This window comes from Ursus maritimus, unplaced genomic scaffold, assembly GCF_017311325.1.
Source record: "Ursus maritimus isolate PB19 unplaced genomic scaffold, ASM1731132v1 scaffold_1, whole genome shotgun sequence".
Lineage (NCBI taxonomy): Eukaryota > Metazoa > Chordata > Mammalia > Carnivora > Ursidae > Ursus > Ursus maritimus.
Window position 1 is genome coordinate 91,199,822 of NW_024423343.1, and position 21,585 is coordinate 91,221,406.

General features: G+C 37.1%; 1 protein-coding gene across 2 annotated transcripts in view; it reads right to left on the bottom strand.

Annotated features, from left to right (window-relative positions):
• Positions 1-21,585, bottom strand: part of RAB3GAP1 (RAB3 GTPase activating protein catalytic subunit 1) — a 109,380-nt gene that overhangs the window by 53,886 nt on the left and 33,909 nt on the right. For both annotated transcript variants that reach the window (XM_008695850.2, XM_008695851.2), the window contains 2 exons: positions 4,657-4,776; positions 2,915-3,080 (listed from right to left, as the gene is read on the bottom strand). In XM_008695850.2, coding sequence (XP_008694072.1) covers positions 2,915-3,080; positions 4,657-4,776 — 286 coding nt within the window. The remainder of the gene's footprint in view (positions 1-2,914; positions 3,081-4,656; positions 4,777-21,585) is intronic.

A 21,585-nucleotide genomic window follows, 5' to 3' on the forward strand; every position in this document is an offset into this window, starting at 1 on the left:
TTGAAGAAATGTAGTTCTAAAAGAGAAAAATATCCAAATCAACATTCAAGACTATAAAACCATGATATATAAAGAACATCTGAAAGAAGGAAGAATGTCTAAATGAAAAAGACTAGAGTATGAATTTTCACAAATTTAGAGGATTATGGCAGAACTTAATTTTAAATTTTATGTACCCCAAAAGCAAAACTGATCCCCCCACCCCTACCAGAAGGAAGCCTTTTCTAATAAACCATATCTATGCAAAAATGAAATAAACTTCCAGTGAAGGGTGAGTACTCTGGAACATTGCAAGCAGGTGTTAAAGAGTAATTTTTATAAAGATAGCTTTAGAGAGATATTACAGAAGAGTCACATACCAGGTATCCTTAGCTATGTAAAACCCCTAAAGTACCCAAACAACTCTCAATTATTATAAGTTCAACTCTTAACAAATCAATATTGAGGGGCGCCTGGCTGGCTCATCAGTAGAGCATGCGACTCTTGATTTCAGGGTCGTGAGTTCAAGCTCCACATAGCACTTGGAGCCTACTTTTAAAAAATCAATTTTGAGAGATGTCTCATATCTAGATGAGTGAGTTTTGTAAAAGTTCTGCCAGATGATGTGATGAACTGATTAAGAACACTTTTTTTTTTAAAGTACAACTAGCAAACTGTCATAATCTAAGTTAGGCTCTAGAGATCAAGTTGGTCCCTAGTTTCAGTAAAGAAAAATTCAGCTACATAAGGGACATAAAAGATCCATGAAAATAGTGTACACTAATGTTTTCGAAGAAGGAATAAAGTATTAATATTTGCATCTGACCAGAAACCTGATCTGACCAGAAACCTGATCTAAAAATATATAATCAAGACTTCTGGTGAGAGAGCAAAGGGAAACAAATGGGACAGAAATATATACATTATTTATCTTTTTCAAGTATTTCTCAAAACACCACATGTAGAATGAAGCAGTACTTAAAGCTTTTCAAAGTTTTTGAAAAAAAATTACATACCCTCATGGAACTCTCTAAAGTGTATGCTTCCATGATCTTTTAGTGGAGATAAACACAAGAAACTACTAACAGTAGTTATTTTGGGGAAAGAGATTGAAAGATGAAGGAAGCTTTTACTTCACTTAAATTTCTTAACATGGTGACATGCATTACTTTTTAAAGAAAAATGTCAAATGGATTTATCTGAGTGGTAATAATCTTACCACTACACTATTTAGAGCCTCAACACTGCGAACATTTTTATGAAATTAAGTTCTAATCCTAAATATCTACCATACCTATTAAAAGAGAAATTTCAGCATTTTTCTCGTTATTCTTCCCTTTTTAAAATTTTCCAACCTTCAGAAAGACTGCAAGACTAGTATAATTAACATCCATGTGACTTTCACTAAAGTTCACCAATTATTAACATTTTGATAGATACATACACACATATATATATCAATAATTTCTTGGGTGAACCTTTTGAAAGGAAGTTGTAAGTACCATAACAATTCACTCCTCAATACTTCAGTATGTAATTACCATAAAACTGACATTCTCAAGAAGCTTAATACTGACTCTAAGACATAGTCCATACTAAAATTGTCCAATCATATCCTTTTTGGCTATTTTGTTTTGGTCAGGGATCCAATCAAGGATTATGCATTGCATTTAGCTGTTATGTCACTTTAGTCTCCCTTAATTTAAACAGCTCCCAGTCTTAGTTTTGCCAATCATGACACTGACTTTTTTGAAGAGTCTAAGCCAGTTACTTTGCAAAATATGGCTCATTTTGGAAATATGAGATTGTTCCCACATGTTTTGACTTACGTTAAACATTTCAGGCAGGAATGCAATACAGGTGATAATATATTCTATTCGATGTATCATACCAGGAAACATCTAATATCAGTTTATTAATAAAGTATGATCACTTCAGTGAGATGGGTGTCAACTTAAGCACTTAAAGAGAATATTTCTAAGTAGAGGACCCAATCCACCATTTCCTCATCTGGCTTTGCTCTAATAGCTCAACTTAAATCCTAATTTTCTTCCCCCAGAATAACATAGGCAAGTCCTGAATATCTGTGTGATAGTGTTTTTATAAAACACCAAGAATGTACTAAGTACATTCCATTTAGCTTTATTGCTCTCAGTCATAAAATGTAAGCCAGATTAATCCTAAAAATCAAATAAAATGAATATTTGGGGCTGGGGGAGAGGCAATTCAGAACCCAAAGTGTTGAGACCTCAAGGAACTCACAGTCAAAATCCCAAAAAAGCAGCTATCTGAAGCTGGGGAGGCTGGCAATAGCTGACCCCTGAACGTGGGTGTGAACTATGCAAGTCTACTTAAAGATGAGCTTCTTACAGTACAGTACTGTAAATGTTTTCTCTTCCTTACAATTTTCTTAGTAACATTTTTTCTCCAGCTTACTGTATTGTAAGAATATGATATATAATACATATAACACACAAAATATGTGTTAATCAAGTGTTTATGTTACTGGTGTGGCTTCCAGTCAACAGCAGGCTAATGATAATCAAGTTTTGGGGGAGTCAAAAGTTGTAAGTGCATTTTTGATTGTGCACAGGGGAGGTGGGATGTCAGGGCCCCAAACCACCATTATTGTTCAAGAGCCAACTGTTTTACTATTAGAGGAGAAGGAGTAGAAAGAGATAACACGGTAACTAAATGTTAACAAACTGAACAAAATCAGTTTAATTTTTGTTCTCTAGCATTAATACACTAAAAATCTAATTGGATACTGTTTCTTTGAACATACATAGTAATTTATGTAGTCAATTATATCTCTCTTCCACGTAATTACATTATTGATATTATAGAGAAATGTTTCTACATACTCAATAAAATTACTAAATTGCTACTTTTATCTGGATCCCAGATAAGACTGACAATATCAATACAAACTCACAATCTTTGATTTGAAGATATCCAGCAGACCTGATAAATGAGTGTACTGATTTGGCACTTTCCGAAGATGAACCATTTCAAAATCAGTTCGGACACCATGACCCTGACATTCGCCCACATACATTCGTCGCCATTTGTGATGAATTTGCACAAAGAGTGGCACCTGGCTGTAGGACACAATTAAATAGGAACAGACTTTAAGTTCATTAAACACGAGTAATTCCTAAATCTAAAAATTTCCCCATTATTTTAATCTCAAATATTTAAAAACACTAAGCAAGGATCATTCATCAGACTTATAAGAGACACTGTTAGTTTCTTTTCTCCTCACACTAATAAGCTGAAGAAATGATCACCTAGTGGCACTTTATATTCAGAAAATTGTTTTAAAATAGATGAGAGTAAAAAAAGGCACAATGAAAATTTTCTTGAATAAAAACAATCATTGAGATAGGGAAACTGATGGACTCCATAAAAATCTGCTTTTTGCTCCTTTTCCTGCTTCTATTCTTGCTAGGACCTGCACCCCCACTTTACACATGCCTCAGTAGTTTATGTCCTTCTTGTAAGAGACAAGGAGTTAACGATTTCTCTAGAATAGATAACATTTAAGGGAGGAGCAGGTGAGAATGACCACACAAAGCTATCGCATGTGCATTCCAGACCACCAGCACCAACATCTCCATGCCAAGACACCCTGGCTCCAAGGAATAACACCTGGGCCCTCGCTTTTGTTCTAACCAGTTCCTGGATGCCTAAGAGGACACATACATCAGACCATGATCCTCAACGAAAACCCCCAGACCCCAAGCAAAGATGAGACTTCCTCCTTTCCTGAGTCTCTCAGATACTGTCTGTACCTATACTCTCTCTGTGCCTTTAATTAACACTGCTTTCATCTCCTCCTGGTTCACATTTGATTTCTATCCTGCATGCATCCAGGGACCCCCTTGGTTGGTCCTGAGGGACCCTCTCGGGGTCCAGATCAGGCCTGCTGGCATCAGTATCATATTAGCCTTTCAAAGGCAAAATAAAATTTGATTCACAAGTAGGAAACAATACAAATCAAACCAAATTAGTGGTGAAATATTTTTTACTTGTCATTTGAAGATAGAGCCAATCCTTATTATTCACAGATTTGCATGTTTACAAATAAGCCTACTCCCTAAAATTTATTTGTAACCCCCAAATGAATACTCTCAGCACTTCCAGTCATTTGCAGACATACATAGAGCAGCAAAAAGTTTCAGTCATCTGACATGGGCAATCTCAGTTGAGGTCGAACAACACAATGGTCTGTTTTTAAGTGTGAAAATTCGATTTTGGCACATATTGCACGGTGCACTGGGTGTTATACGCAAATAATGAATCACGGAACATTGCATCAAAAACTGGGGATGTACTGTATGGTGACTAATATAACAAAATAAAAATTATTAAAAAAAATTAGATTTTGTAACAAAATTTAAATAAACTAAATATTTGAAAGCAAAACACAAAAAGAGTACAATTTACTCTTCATTTCAAATATTCACTGAATATTTCAGTAAATTCCCCTTTAGAAATGCACTCACTAAAGGTTTTGAGTTTGTCCTTCTATATGATATTCCAATATAATAATGCACAAGTAGGAACCCTAAGAATTTTTTTTAAAAATCTAACTTAGGAACCATTTTCCTTCATAAATTATAATTAAAAATAGTTTTTAATTCATCATCTAGGTTTTTCAAAAGGTCCACCTACCAGCCAGTGTTTCCCAAAGCAATAGACACAGAACTCAGAAGAAGATTGCACTTAGATTCACTGAGAACTGCATCATGGTTTGCAGCAGGGGCAATCACCACAAACTCCCGCAGTCCATACCTTTAAAAAAAGAATCACTGCCATTAAACAGGGAAAATCTCAGAATACCAGACCATTATTTAAAAACTTGAAAAAATCTCCTTGAAGTTTAGCAACTTATGTCTGAGATACAGGTGTTTCTTTTTTCAATGGCAATTGAACTGATGATAACAGAAATTTCCTTCATTTAGTAAAACACTTCCATTATTCACCTAATTCCTCTCAATTCTTGACAAATTAAAAGCAATTTGCTGAAATCACAAAAGAAAAAGCATTAACAATTCTGCCTTAAAAGTTAAGTTTTCAAGACTGAAATCTTGCTTTAATTAACTGACAACATTAAGTCCACTGATGTGGAAAGATAAAGTTTGGTAGATTCCCTAAATGGGAGGAAAATAATTATCAGCCATCATGTATTTGTGCTGTCTAAATGTGAAAACATGGTTTACTCAATTAAAGAATTATTATATATATAAATATGTATATACATTTATATAAAATATATAAATATTTTTTTAAGAGAGGGGGAGAGAGGGTAGGGGAGCAGCGGGGGGGGGGGGGAGAATCTTAAACAGGCTCCACCCACAGCACAGAGCCTGAAACGGGGCTCAATCTCAAAACCCCAAGATCACGACCTGAGTCAAAATCAAGAGTGGGATGCTTAACTGACTGAGACATGCTGGCATTCCAACGAATTCTTATATTCTTTTACTCAATAACACATATCAGATAGGAGTCATAAAATTATAAGAGAATGGCTTACTCTTGCTACGATATCACACAAAAATGAAAACTTCTCATTTAGTTAAGTCCTCTAAATACCATAAATTTGTGGCCAAACTTTATAAAAATATAAGGTCAAGTTAGTGATTTTGCCTATTTGAAATTCCTGTCCTAGTCACTCCTAAATGTATTTTTATTTAATATTTTTAAAATTAATTTATGAAAAGCATTACCCATTTGCCTAATTTATTTTAACACTGGATATGTAGAGTTGTAAAGGCTTACTTTTATGAACATTCTCAAGAAATCCCACAATGATAAAGATCAAAAAATAAAAACAGTCCAACCCATAATCTGTTGATTGATTAGATGACAAAAATTTTGTTCATCTTCTCACCTTGCCTCCATCCTCCTACCCCTTAAATCAAAAATTAGTTATACAGAAATGGCATTAAATACTTGAAAGAATCCAGAGCTATGAATTTTAAGCTCTAAAGGTCTTTAAAAATACCTTTCTCTTTTTTTAATGTCCTTGGAAAAAAGAAAACAAAACAAGTGAACATTTTTCCCCATGACATCACCCACAGTAGAGTGAAACCAGTCAATGGTTCTTGGTTATTCCTCCAGAAATAATCTATCCATGTACTCATCTTACCCTCAAATAAGATTATAATACATATGTCTTCTGTACCTCCTTTTCAAAGGGTAATCCCCTACTGATCCGATCTCTCTCTCCAGTTTTATGCCACTGCAACAATACTACTACTGTCTATTTCTACAAATATAACTATAGGATAAAGTCCTATAAGTTGCTGGATAAAAGAACTTCTATATCTGTTATAGCTGCTGCCAAACTATCTTCTCCCTCTCCACACACAAACTGTGCCAGTGTATATTCCCACTAACAACAAATAAGCCAAACTGAACTGCTTTCTGTATATATGCAATAAAATTAATTGTGTCCTCTATGTCTTTGTTTCCTCTAAGCTGGAATGTTTTCCCTCATTCTATCAGTATCTGACTGATACTTTCTTTGAAGATTTACCTCAAATACCACCCCATTACTCCTGTTAAATATGCTCGCTTCTCTGAATTCTAATGCATTTGCCAGGCACTATTATTATCTTTGAAGGATCAATATATATCACTGATTTACCATTTATACTAGACCTACTTGAGGCCTGAGACGATGTCTTGAACTAAGCAAACATTAACTGGAGGCTTTAAAAAATGAGAAAAATCAACAACAAAAAACAAGCAACCAGATTAAAAACTGAACAAAGAACCTGAATAGGCATTAGTCCAGAAAACGTATACAATAGGAAAACAAGCACGTGAAAAGATGTGGTCAACATCACTAATTAGGAAAATGTAAATCAAACCCACAATGAGATGATTTCACACCCACTAGGATGGCTACTGTAACAAGCAAAATAAAAACACGTAACAAATGTTGGCAAGGATACGGGGAAATGAGAACCACTGAGTGGGAATGGTTCAAATGTAAAATAGTACAGCCACTATGGAAAAACAATACAGTGACTCTTCAAAAACTGAAACATAGGGGCGCCTGGGTGGCACAGCGGTTAAGCGTCTGCCTTCGGCTCAGGGCGTGATCCCAGCGTTATGGGATCGAGCCCCACATCAGGCTCCTCCGCTATGAGCCTGCTTCTTCCTCTCCCACTCCCCCCGCTTGTGTTCCCTCTCTCGCTGGCTGTCTCCCTCTCTGTCAAATAAATAAATAAAATCTTTAAAAAAAAAAAAAAAAAAAACTGAAACATAGAATGACCAGCAATTTCACAACTGAATATATACCCAGAAAAATTAAAAGCAGGGACACAAAGACATACTTTAACATGCCTGCTCACAGCACCTTATCCACAACAGCCAAAAGGTAGAAACAACCCAAATGTCTATTAACAGATGAATGTGATACAGGTATACAGTGAAATATTATTCAGCATTGAAAGAAAAAGAAACTCTGATACATGCTTAACACAGATGAACCTTGAAGACTTGATGCTAAGTGAAATAAGCCAGTCACAAAAGGATGAAAACTATATGATTATACTTATATGAGGTACACAGAGTAGTCAAACTTACAAAGACAGACCACAGAATGGTGGTTACAGGGCCTGGTGATGAAGGACTGAGGAATTATCATTTAATGTGTACAGAGTTTCAATATGGGATGATGAAAAAGTTCTGGAGATGAATACTGGTGATGGCTGCACAAAAATATGAATGTACAACACCAATGTACAATTAAAAATGGTTAAAATAGTAAATTTTGTTATGTTTTACCACAACAAAAAATATTAAACAAATAAATGAGCAAAACTGATACACACTTTAAAGAATAAGAAATATCAACAGCTAAGAATTCTATTCAAAGATATTCAACCTTATTGGTTATTAGGAAAATAAAATTAAAAGAAGATAATCACTATTTACCAATTAAATTGGCAAAAATACAAAAGATTGGTAAGACCCAGTATTGGCAAGAGTTTAGAACATGGTGGTATACATAATAAACATGGTTTATACCATAGGTGGTGGTATAAACTTTTAAAACATTTTTGGAGAATAAAAAGGCAGGATATATCAATATTTAAAATTCACAAACTTTGTACTAATTATATTTCTTTATATCTATTTTACAAAAACAGTCATACAAATGCACAAAGCTATATAGGCACACCTTGAAGATACTGCAGGTTCAGTTCCAGACCACCACAATAAAGCAAATATCAAAATCAAGCACATATGACTTTTTTGGTTTCCCAATTTACATAAAAGTTATTTTTATACTATACTGTAGTCTATTAAGTGTGCCAACAGCATCATGTCAAAAAAAAGGAATGTAAATACCTTAAATAAAAAACACTTTATTACTAATAAACGGTAACAATCTTCTGAGATTTCAGCAATCACAGATTACAATAACAAATAGAATAATGAAAAAGTTGGAAATACTGAAGGAATTATCAAAATATGACATTTAGACCAGAAGTGAATAAATGCTACTAGGAAAACAGACTTGCAGATGGAGACTTGCTCAACACAGGGTTGTTATAAACCTTGAATTTGTAAAAGATGCAATATCTGCAAAACACAATAAAGCAAAACACAAAAATGAGGTATGCCTTCATGCATAATGATGTTCACTGTAACAGTTTAATTGTAAAAGCTAAAAGCAAACTAAATATCCTTCAACGGAAAAAAATGGGTACATAATTACAGAATCCTCTCATACTACTTGATACTTGACAGTCATTAAAAAAAAATAAGGTATTAGAAAAAAAGTTTACTGGGGTGCCTGGGTGGCTCAGTCCTTAAGCGTCTGCCTTCGGCTCAGGTCATGATCCCAGGGTCCTGGGATCGAGCCCCGCATCGGGCTCACTGCTCAGCGGGAAGCCTACTTCTCCCTCTCCCATGCCCCCAGCTTGTGTCCCCTCTCTTGCTGTGTCTCTCTCTGTCAAATAAATAAAATCTTAAAAAAAAAAAAAAAAGTTTACTGACATAAAGGCAATCATGAAATGCTAAGACAGATACATATCAGAATATGTATGGTAATCTAATTTATGAAAAAAATTCACAAATCAAAAGCACAAAAATACATATACATATAACTGACACACTCATAAAATATCCAGATGGACATATCCCATATTTCCCATGATTTCCTGCTTGGTTGTCCAAAATTAATAAGTATGAGATGTTTAAGCCTCCTTTTTTATATGTGTGTAGAAAGGGAAGGATGGGGAGGGGAGAATGTGAAAAGTGAAGGGGGAGTATAATGGTAAGGTAAGTTTCATTAATAAATCCACATGTATCCTACAGTATCTAGTCTAGTAATTTAAATTTATTAGGCACTCAAATGTATCAACACAAATAAAAATCCCACTACGGCAATTTTTAATAATAGAACTGCTTTATCTAACAGATTACATATGTACATGCTAAATACTAAATTTAAATATAAATGTGCCTTAGCATCACATTCTCCAACTGAGAAAGGTAGGACAGTCATTCATTTTTATCTATTTTGTTCTAAGATATATTTTTCTTTCTTGCTCCAATAAAGACTGAAAGCAACAACAAATAACCAATATCTGTTGTTCTTATTGTTTATCTTGCATAGGAAAATCATAAAAACACACCACGAACTTTGAATGCTACCATTTTATATCTCTTACATGTAGAGTTTCTTTCTTACTTTAGAAAGAAATATATTCAGGGGCACCTGGGTGGCTCAGTCAGTTAAGCATTTAACTCTTGCTTTTGGCTCAGGTCATGATCTCAGGGTTGTAAGACTGAGTCTCACGTCATGCTCTGTGCTGGGTGTGGAGCCTGCTTAAGATTCTCTCTCTCTCTCCCTCTGCCCACAGCCAGAGAGAGAGAGAGAGAGAGAGAGAGAGAGAGAGAGAGAAAGAAAGAAAGAAAGAAAGAAAGAAAGAAAGAAAGAAAGAAAGAAAGGAAGGAAGGAAGGAAGGAAGGAAGGAAGGAAGGAAGGAAAGAAAGAAAGAAAGAAAGAAAGAAAGAAAGAAAGAAAGAAAGAAAAAAGAAAGAAAAGAAAAGAAAAGAAAAATTCAGAGCCTCTTCTAATAGTATTAGAATATATGCATAAAATACTGAATCACCAAAAACAGTAATGATAAATAAAAAAATTTCTTGGACATATTTATACCTAGCATGTACAATATACCTGAGAAAATGGAGGTGTTCACCACCCAGGCGCCCCAAATTAACAATTTCTTTTTTCAATTTCACCCTCCCAGACATCCTCGGATATTGCAATCTGTACCTTTAACTTATGATCTATTCAGATTAATTCTGGCAAAATCTAACAATTTACACAGTATAGCTCCATTTCTCCCCTCTTCCTTTGTACAATACTGTCATATAAATTACATTTACATATGCTATAAACCCAACAGTACGGTGTTATAATTATTGCTTAAGCAATCTTAAGGGCTTTTTTGATTAAGACAATATCCCTTTGGAATTTACGAGAGTATTTCCAATGCTCTTCATTCCTTCCTATGGATCCAAGTTACCATTTCTTTCAATACTGCCTATAAGGTAGGTCACCCAGCAATGAATTCTCTGTCTTTGTTTATACAACAGTGTTGTTACTTCATCATTTTTTTGAAAGATAGTTTTGCTGGATATAGAATTCTTGGCTGGCAGTTTTTTCTTTCAACACTCACTATATCATTGCCATTTCTTTATGTTGTTGCTGCTGAGGGAATCCTCAAAGTGTGGTTGAGCTGAAGGTCCAAAGACTAGGCTGGACAAAGACAAAACCACAGAGCCAAAAATCGTCATGAGTTAAACTCAGCTATACTTTCAGTATATTTTTCCAATCTCGGTAGAGCCTCCCAGGCATGTAGCATTTATGCTCTCACTTTTTGTGTTATTTCCATACTGTTACTGTAACAAATTACCACAAAAATGGTGGCTTAAAACAAATTTATTACCTTATTGCTGTACAGGTCAGAAGTCTAACAAATATCTCACCAAGCTAAAATCAACTTGTCAGCAAGGTTGTTTCCTTTTGAAGTTTCACAAGCGGGAATTCATTCCTTCCCTTTCCCAGTTTCTAGAGGCTCCCCTCATTCCTTAGTTCCTGGCTACCTTCTTCAAATCCAGCAATAGCAGGCCAAGTCATATTACGCCACTCAGACACTGACTCTCTTCTGCCTTTTTTTCCACTTTAAAAACCTCTTATGGAGCACCTGGGTGGCTCAGTCAGTTAAGCATCCAACTCTTTTTTTTTTTTTTAAGATTTTATTTATTTATTCGACAGAGGTAGAGACAGCCAGTGAGAGAGGGAACACAAGCAGGGGGAGTGGGAGAGGAAGAAGCAGGCTCATAACGGAGGAGCCTGATGTGGGGCTCAATCCCATAACGCCGGGATCACGCCCTGAGCCGAAGGCAGATGCTCAACTGCTGTGCCACCCAGACGCCCCAAGCATCCAACTCTTGAGTCAGATTCTTGATTTTGGCTCAGGTCTTGAGCTCAGGATCATGAAAGTCCCACGCTGGGCTCCACGCTGAACGTGGGGCCTGCTTAAGATTCTCTCTCTCTCTCTCTCTCTCTCTCTCTCTCTGCCACTACCCTCCCCCACCCCCAGCATACACAGGATCTAAAACAAACAAAAAAAGAACTCTTGTAATTACACTGGGCACATCCAGATAATCCAGGATAAATCTCCCAATCTTAAAGTCAGTTTAATTAGCAACTCTAATTCCATCTGCTCCCTTGATCCCTTCTGGCCATGTAACCTAAATTCACAGGTTTTAGGATGTGGACATGTTTAGGTTGTAGAGAGGTTCATTATCCTGCCTACCATTCCTTTCTTATTTAAAACCTCTGCTCAGTAAAGATCTCACAAATTTACATTTGGGCATAAATGTCTCCTAGGTTAATGTCCATACCATTTGCAGGTCTACTTATTCTATAAGGAGTAACAATCAAGGGAATAAATCTGTACTTATGGTTTCAGGAATCTGCCATTAGAAGATAAAGGATAGGTATATAAGGAGGTAGAGAGAAGTATCCAACCAATCACCACATAAACATCAATTACCTTGCCTAGACCATAAAAAATGATCATGCCCACATGTCTTTTAAAGACCAGTTTTATAAAATACCCTTAAAAAAGCTAAACAGGCTTAGAGCTTATCTGGCAGGTACTTAAGATAAAAAGTGAAACTACAAGATTTCAAAATAGATGTAGATAGATCAACTATCAAAACTGAACACTGCCATAAATGCCAAAATTCTATTTTCTAAAGTTTGATTTGAAAGTTTAGGTTTAGGGGCGCCTGGGTGGCACAGTGGTTAAGCGTCTGCCTTTGGCTCAGGGCGTGATCCCAGCATTATGGGATCAAGCCCCACATCAGGCTCCTCCGCTAGGAGCCTGCTTTTTCCTCTCCCACTCCCCCTGCTTGTGTTCCCTCTCTCACTTGCTGTCTCTAGCTCTGTCGAATAAATAAATAAAATCTTTTAAAAAAAAAGTTCAGGTTTAGTTTTTTTAAGAGATTTTTTTTATTATTCATTTGAGAGAGAGAGCGCGCACAAGCGATCAAGAGCACAAGCAGGGGGTAGGGTCCAAGGGAGAGGGAGGAGCAGATTTCCCACTGAACAGGGAAGCCCGATGGGGGGCTTGATCCCAGGACCCCAGAATCATGACCTGAGCCAAAAGCAACTGCTTAACCAAGTCACCTGGGTGCCCCGAAAATAAAAGTTAATCATACATTAATTTTATCTCATTCCAACATGAACAACCTACGCTAATTGTGTATGTATGGTATAAATGAATATTTTGCATAATAGTTCTCAAATTTTCAATGTCATTGTTACAGTATTAATTTAATTTTTTTAAAAAGCAATGTTTATAGGTGAACACTTCTGTGTATGTTATTCTTCAGGTGCTAAGAAGCATGACAAGTAATTTATAACCTTGAAAATTATAATATTTTAATTTGTAACAATTATAATATTAATATTCTATTTAAAAAACAAGTATAAAAACATTATGGGAGCACCTGGGTGGCTCAGTCAGTTAAGCATCTGCCTTTAGCTCAGGGTCCTGGACTGAACCCCACATTGGGCTCCCTGCTGACCAGGGAGCCTGCTTCTGACTATCCCATTCCCCCTGCTCATGTTCTATCAAATGAATAAATAAAATATTTTTTAAAAAAACATTATGGGGGAAAAATTATGAAATATTCTTAAAATCCCCAGTTCACATTAGGCCCAAAATACACAGACATCCTCTCATCTTTTGTCATTCTCAACCCTCTGAGGCTATACTCCAGGCTTAACCAAACTACTTGCAGGTTTAAAACTCTTAATTTAAGCATTAATATCTCTATTAATGCTCTTGTTCTGCCTTGAATATCTTTTTACGTAACTTCACCTGGCTTATACTCACTTGTCTCTCAGGATTCAAGTGAGGTAATGCCTCCTCTGAAAATAATTTCCTGATTTGATCTATATTAAAAAGAGACACCTCCTGTGAGTTTGCATCAAGCCCTGTGCTGTCTTCCATGAGAGCATTTATCAATAGTGCTGCCATTGTTCCCTTATCTAGCCCCCTACTAATACCAAAGTTTACTGAGCCAGGGATCATATTTTATCCTTGGTATCTCAGTATCTCCCTCACAGAAAATGTTTAAAAAATGATGCCTGCTGGATAAAAGAGAACACATATACCTTTAATATGGTTAATTGTCAAATCATTATCAAAAGTTTGGTTGCTGGCCTTCTAATCTTTAAGAAAGATCAAATTTAAAAAAACGGAAGCAACGTGGCAGACTGGCATGACACAGACCCCCCCCAAACAAACTGAAACACTTATAAAATGTAACAATGTTTTAACATACATAGCTGAACTTCAAAGAAAATAAAAAGGAGATAAAAAGGGTGACAGAAAACAAAGAGGGAACCGAAAGGCAGAAGTAAGCACACAAGGTGAGTCTGAAGAAACCCAGGGGATTATTGAAGAAACCCAGGGGATTATCAACTCTGGATTATAGGCCCTAAGAGCTAGGAACTGGGGATTGGGATTTTACAGGATAAGCCTTTTAGCTGCTAAAATCCTGTTAATATGACTCACAAAGATGTGTGCAAAACTGACCATGCTCTGATAGATTCAAGAAACTGAGAATTGCAAATGAAAAGTCTGTTTATGTCTGCAAATACCATGTATTTTAGACTAGCAGTGATTATGTGAGTTATAATAATTCTGAGACTGATAAGGTATACCCAGCCGTGGGGAGGTGGTCTCTTGCATGTATCTAGACAAGGCTATGTCCAAAATTATCCCAGCCTCATAGTAAATATAAATAAAGTGAGATCTCAAAACTATGATTCCAGAAGCATATCACTCAGGTTATTATCATCCACCATGCCCTTGCTTATAAAGCACCAGGAGTAGGAAGCTGCCTATCTTTTCAATGATGTCACCAATCTCTCCACAGACCAGCTCTCTTCTATATCCTTTAGATTTATTCAAGCATTGCACACGGATTTCCATCAACCCAAATCAGGAGAGGCTGTAATGTTTTGAACGGCTCCTCAGGGATATGGGTGTACACATGAGGCAAGGAACTGGAACTGAGACTTCTGCTTAAAGCCTACCTAGAAGGGACTACTACTTCAATGAAATGAAAACTCCAGACCCCGATCGTTTTAATGGCAAATTCTATCAAACATTTAAAGAAGATAACATCAATTTTACACAATCTCTGCCAGAAAACAAGAACAAAATACTTCCCAACTCGTATTATAAGGCCAGTAGTTCCCTGATATCAAGATAAAGTACAGCATTCCATCCTTATCAGTGGGGGACATGTGCCAAGACTTCCAGTGGATGCCTGAAACCACAGATAGTACCGAACCCTACATATACTGTTTTTTCCTATACACACATACAATGAAGTTTAATGTATAAACTAGGCACAGTAAGAAATTAATAACAATACCTAATAATAAAACAGAACAATTATAATACACTATAATAAAAGTTTTATGAATATTCTCTCTCTCAAAATATCTTACTGTACCGTAATCATCCTTGTGATATCAGATGATAAAATGCCTACATGACGAGATCAAATGAGGTGAATTACACAGGCACTGTGACATAGCACTAGGCTACTACTGACCTTCTGATACATCAAAAGACCATTTGCTTCTGGATTGCAGTTGACCTTGGAACTGAAACCATGGAAATCAAAACTGCAGAAGGAGGCAGATGGTGGGTAGGAACTACTGTATAAGAAAATTACAGACTAATATTCCTCATGAATATAGACACTACAGTCCTCAACAAAATAATAGCATATTAAATCCAGCAATACATATAAGCACAAATACAAATTAAAACACAAAAAAAGGGGGGTTTATCTTGGGAACACAAAAGTACTTAGATATCCAGGGGCGCCTGGGTGGCTCAGTTGTTAAGCGTCTGCCTTTGGCTCAGGGCGTGATCCCAGGGTCCTGGGATTGAGCCCCACACCGGGCTCCCTGCTCTGCTGGGAGCCTGCTTCTTCCTCTCCCACTCCCCCTGCTTATGTTCCCTCTCTCGCTGGCTGTCTCTCTGTCAAATAAACAAATAAAATCTTAAAAAAAAAAAAAGTACTTAGATACCCAAAAATCAATGTAATCACCATATTAAAAATCTAAAGGGGCACCTGGCTGGCTCAGTCGGTTGAGCGTCTGCCTTCAGCTCAGGTCATGATCCCAGGCTGCTGGGATCCAGCCTTGTTTCGGGCTCTCTGCTTAGTGGGGAGTCTGCTTCTCCCCCTGTCCCTCCCCACACACTTGAGCACTCTCTCTCTCTTCCAAATATTTTTTAAAATCTAAAGAAATGATCATATCAATTTACACAGAAAAGGCATTTGACAAATTGAACATCCACTCATGATAAAAACTCAGCAAACGAGGAACAGAAGGGAATTTTCTCAACCTGATAAAGAACACCTATGATAAATCTACAGCTAACAGTACACTTAATGGTAAAGGACTAAATGTTTTCCCTCTGAGATCAGAGCAAGGAAAAAATGTCCACTCTCACCACTCCTATTCAATATTTCAATGGAAGTCCTAGCCAGTTTAAAAAGGCAAGAAACAGGGACGCCTAGGTGGCTCAGTCGGTTAAGCACCTGCCTTCAGCTCAGGTCATGATCTCGGGGTCCTGGGATCAAGCCCTGCATCAGGCTCCCTGTTCAGCGGGGAGCCTGCTTCCCCCTCTCCCTCTTCCTCTGCCTCTCCCCCTGCTTGTGCTCTCTTGCTCTCTCAAATAAAATCTTAAAAAAAAAAAAAAAAAAGGACTAAAAAGGAAGAAACAAAACATTCCCCATTTCACAAACAACATGCTTGTTCACCTACAAAACCCAAAAGGCACTACAAAATTCCTCCTAGAATAATTAGATTTAGTTAAGTCATAGAATAGAAAGTGAATGCACAAAAATCAAATTCCTAAAGACTAGTAACAAAGAGCTGGGAAAGAAAAATTTTTTAATAATACCATTACAATAGTACCCCCAAAAAAGAAAGCAATAATCAGGTATAAATCTGACAAAACAGGGAGAAGGAACTAAGATGGTAGGGTAGTAGGAAAACCCTGGGCTTGCCTCATCCCTTGAACACAGCTAGACAAATATCAGATCATTCTGAATACCCAAGAAATCAATCTGAGAATTGACACAACACAGAGACAAGAGGTCACATTGTACAAGGTAGGAGGTATGGAGATGTGATTTGGGGGAGAAACAGATCACAGGTGCTAAGGAGGGGAGGAAGGCCTGATCAGACAGAGAAGGAGAAGGAAAACCAGCGCAGTCGGCTCCTTGTCCAGAAGACCAGCACAAACCCCCCACACGCACCATGTCTACTGATCACAGAGCTCTGCAAACTCCAGCTCTAATGGAAATACCATCAGGTCTCTCTCTTTTTTTAATTCTTTTTTTTTAAGATTATTAAATTTATTTATTTGAAAAGAGAGAATGAGAGAGAGAAAGAGAGAGAGCACAAGATGGGGGCAGGTCAGAGGGAGAAACAGGGAGCCCAATGCGGGCCTCAATCCTGGGACTCCAGGATCATGACCTGAGCCGAAGGCTTTTGCTTAACCAACTGAGCCACCCAGGCGCCCCCACCAGAACTCTTTTAACAAGCACTCCTGAAGCCACCAGGCCCTGAACAGTACATGACCTCCTCTTTATAAATCTGTAACTCTCAGGAGCAGGAAACATAACAGGCTCTCCTAACACAGAGAAGATAGAGACCTAGACAAAATGCCAAGACAGGGGCGCCTGGGTGGCGCAGTCGTTAAGCATCTGCCTTTGGCTCAGGGCGTGATCCCGGTGTTCTGGGATCGAGCCCCACATCAGGCTCCTCGGCTGGGAGCCTGCTTCTTCCTCTCCCACTCCCCCTGCTTGTGTTCCCTCTCTCGCTGGCTGTCTCTACCTCTGTCAAATAAATAAATAAAATCTTTAAAAAATAATAATAATAAATAAATAAATAAATAAATAAACATAAAGGAATTCATTGACAATAATATCATAATATAGGAGGGAACTTTAATACCTCACTTACATCAATGGATAGATCATCTACACAGAAAATCAACAAGGAAAACAATGGCTATGAACGACACACTGGACCTGACAGACTTAACAGATACATTCAGAACGTTCCATCCTAAAGCAGCAGAATGCACACTGTTTTCAAGTGCACAAGGGACATTCTCCAGAATAGATGACCTACTAGGTTACAAATCAGGCTTCAATAAGTAAAATAAGACTGAGATCATACTATACATATATTCCAACAACAACACTATGAAACTTGAAGTCAATCACAAGAAAAAATGTGGAAAGGCAACAAATAGAGGTTAAAGAACATCTGACTCAAGAATGAATGGGTTAACCAGGAAATTAAAGGAATTAAAAAATACATGGGAACAAATGAAAATGAAAACATGACAGTCTAAAATCTTTGGAGTGTAGCAAAAGCGGTCATTAGAGGGAAGTATACAGCACTAGAGACCTACCACAAGAAACAAGAAAAATCTCAAATACACACCCTAACCTTCACCTAAAAGAGCTAGAAAAAGAACAACAGAGGAAGCCTCAAGCCAGCAGAAGGGAAATAATAAAGATTAGAGCAAAATTAAATGATGTAGAAACAAATACACAAAAAAACCAACAGAACAATGAAACCAGGAGCCAGTTTTTGACACAATTAATAAAATTGGTAAACCCCTAGTCAGACTTATCAAAAAGAAAAGAGAAAGGACCCAAATAAAATCATGAATGAGAGAGGAGAAAAATCAACACTACAGAATATAAAAGACTATTATGAAAAATTATATGCCAACAAAGACAGCAATCTGCAAGAAATGGACAGACTCCTAGAAACTTATAAACCACCAAAACTGAAAAAGGAAGATATAGAAAAGTTGAACAGATCAATAACCAGCGAAGAAATTGAATCAGTAATCAAAAATCTCCCAACAAACAAAATTCCAGGGCCAGATGGCTTCCCAGGAGAATTGTACCAAACATTTAAAGAAGAGCTAATACTTACTCTCAAAATGTTCCAACAAAAGAAATGGAAGAAAAACTTCCAAACTCATTCTATGAGGCCAGCATTACTTTGATTCCAAAACCAAAGAAAGACTCTACTAAAAAAGAGAATTATAGGCCAATATCCCTGATGAACATGGATGCAAAAATTCTCAACAAAATACTAGCAAATTGAATCCAATGGTACATTAAAAGAATCATTCAATTAATTAATTAATTAATTAAAAGAATCATTCACCACGATGAAGTGGGATTTATTCCCAGGATGCAAGGGTGGTTCAGTATTCGCAAATCAATCAAGGTAACATACCACATTAATAAAACAAAGGATAAGAACCACATGATTTTCTCAACTGTTGGAGAAACAGTATTTGACAAAGTACAGCATCCGTTCCTCAACAAAGTAGGGATAGAGGGAACATACTTCAACATCACAAACAAAAGACCCACAGCTAATAACACTCTGAATGGGAAAAAACTGAGAGCTCTTCCTCTATGGTCAGAAACAAGACATGGATGTCTACTTACTACTGTTATTTAACATAGTATTGGAAGTCCTATCCTCAGCAATCAGACAACAAAAAGAAAAAGAAGTTATCCAAATCAGCAAAGAAGAAGTCAAACTTTCACTCTTCACAGACAACATAATACAGAAAACCAAACTAGAGAGAGAGAGAGAGAGAGAGAGAGAAAGACAGACTCCACCAAAAAATTGCTAGAACTGATACACGAATTCGGTGAAGTTGCAGGTTACAAAATCAACATACAGAAATCTGTTGCATTTCTATATACCAGTAATGAAGCAACAGACAGAACAGATCCCATTTACAATTGCACCAAAATCCAGAAGATACCTAGGAATAAACCTAACCAAAGAGGTAAAAGATCTGTACTCTAAAAACTACAGAACACTTAGGACAGAAATCAGACAACACAAAGAAATGGAAAAGCATTCCATGCTCATGGACTGGAAGAAAAATATTGTTAAAATGTCAATTACTACCCAAAGCAATCTACACAGTTCATGCAATCCCTATCAAAATACCACCAGCATTTTCCATACAGCAATCCATTGTTTCATAGAGCAAAGAATCCTAAAAATCCTAACAGACCCCAAATAGCCAAAACAATCTTGGAAAAGAAAAGCAAAGCTGGTAGCATCACAATTCCAGACTTCAAGTTATATTACAAAGCTGTAGTGATCAAGACAGTATGGTACTGGCACAAAAAAGACACATAGATCAATGGAACAGAACAGAAAACCCCGAAATGAACTCAACTATATGGTCAACTTATCTTCAACAGAGGAGGAAAGAATATCCACTGGAAAGAAGACAATCTCTTCCACAAACGGTGTTGAGAAAACCAGTCAGCAACATGCAGAAGAATGGAACTGGACCACGTTATATACCATACACAAAAATAAATTCAAAATGGATAAAAGACCTAAGGAAACCATCAAAATCCTAGAGAACACAGGCAGGAACCTCTTTGACATCGGCCGTAGCAACCTTTTCCTAGATATGTCTCCTGAGGGACTGGAAACAAAAGCGTGAAAGATTCTGCACAGTGAAGGAAACAATCAACAGAACTAAAAGGCAACCTTCGGAATGGGAGAAGATATTTGCAAATGACATATGTGATAAAGGGTAGTATCCAAAATCTATAAAGAACTTGTCAAACTCAACACCCAAAAAGCAAATCATCTTAAGAAATGGACAGAGGAGGGGCGCCTGGGTGGCTCAGCCGTTTAAGCATCTGCCTTCGGCTCAAGTCATGATCCCAGGGTCCTAGGATGGAGCCCCCATCCAGGTCCCCTGCACAGCAGGGGGCCTGCTTCTCCCTCTGCTGTTCCCCCTCCTTGTGCTCTCTCTCTCTCTCTCTCCCTCTCTCTCAAATAAAATCTTAAAAAAAAAAAAATCTGACATCCCAATTCCTACATTAAGAAGAAAGAAAGAAATGGGCAGAGGACATGAATAGACATTTTTCCAAAGAAGACATACAAATGTCTAACAGACACAGGAAAAGATGCTCAACATCACTCATCATCAGGGAAACACAAATCAAAACTACAGTGAGATATTACCTCACAGCTGTCTGAATGTCTAAAATTAACAGCACATGAAACAACAGATGTTGGTGAGGATGTGGAGAAAGAGGAACCCACCCACACTGTTGGCAGGAATGCAAACTGGTGCACTCACTCTGGAAAACAGTATGGAGGTTCCTCAAAAAGTTAAAAACAGAACTACACTACAATCCAGCAACTGCACTACTAGGTGTTTACCCAATTCAAAGGGACACATGCACCCATGAATTTATAGCAGCATTATCCACAATAACTAAATTACAGACAGAGCCCAAATGTTCACTGACTGATGAATTGATAAAGAAGTTGTGGTTTACTATCTCACACCATACACAAAAATAAACTCCAAATGGATGAAAGACCTCGATGTGAGACAGGAATCCATCAAAATTCTAGAGGAGAATATAGGCAACAACCTCTACGACATCGGCCAAAGCAACCTTTTTCATGACACATCCCCAAAGGCAAGAGAAACAAAAGATAAAATGAATTTATGGGACTTCATCAAGATTAAAAGTTTCTGCACATCCAAGGAAACAGTCAGAAAAACTAAGAGGCAGCCCACGGAATGGGAGAATATATTTGCAAATGACACTACAGATAAAGGACTGGTATCCAAGATCTACAAAGAACTTCTCAAACTCAATACACGAGAAACAAATAAACAAATCAAAAAATGGGCAGAAGATATGAACAGACACTTTTCCAATGAAGACATACAAATGGCTAACAGACACATGAAAAAATGTTCAAAATCATTAGCCATCAAGGAAATTCAAATCAAAACCACACTGAGATACCACCTTACGCCAGTTAGAATGGCAAAAATAGACAAGGCAAGAAACAACAACTGTTGGAGAGGATGTGGAGAAAGGGGATCCCTCCTACATTGTTGGTGGGAATGCAGGTTGGTA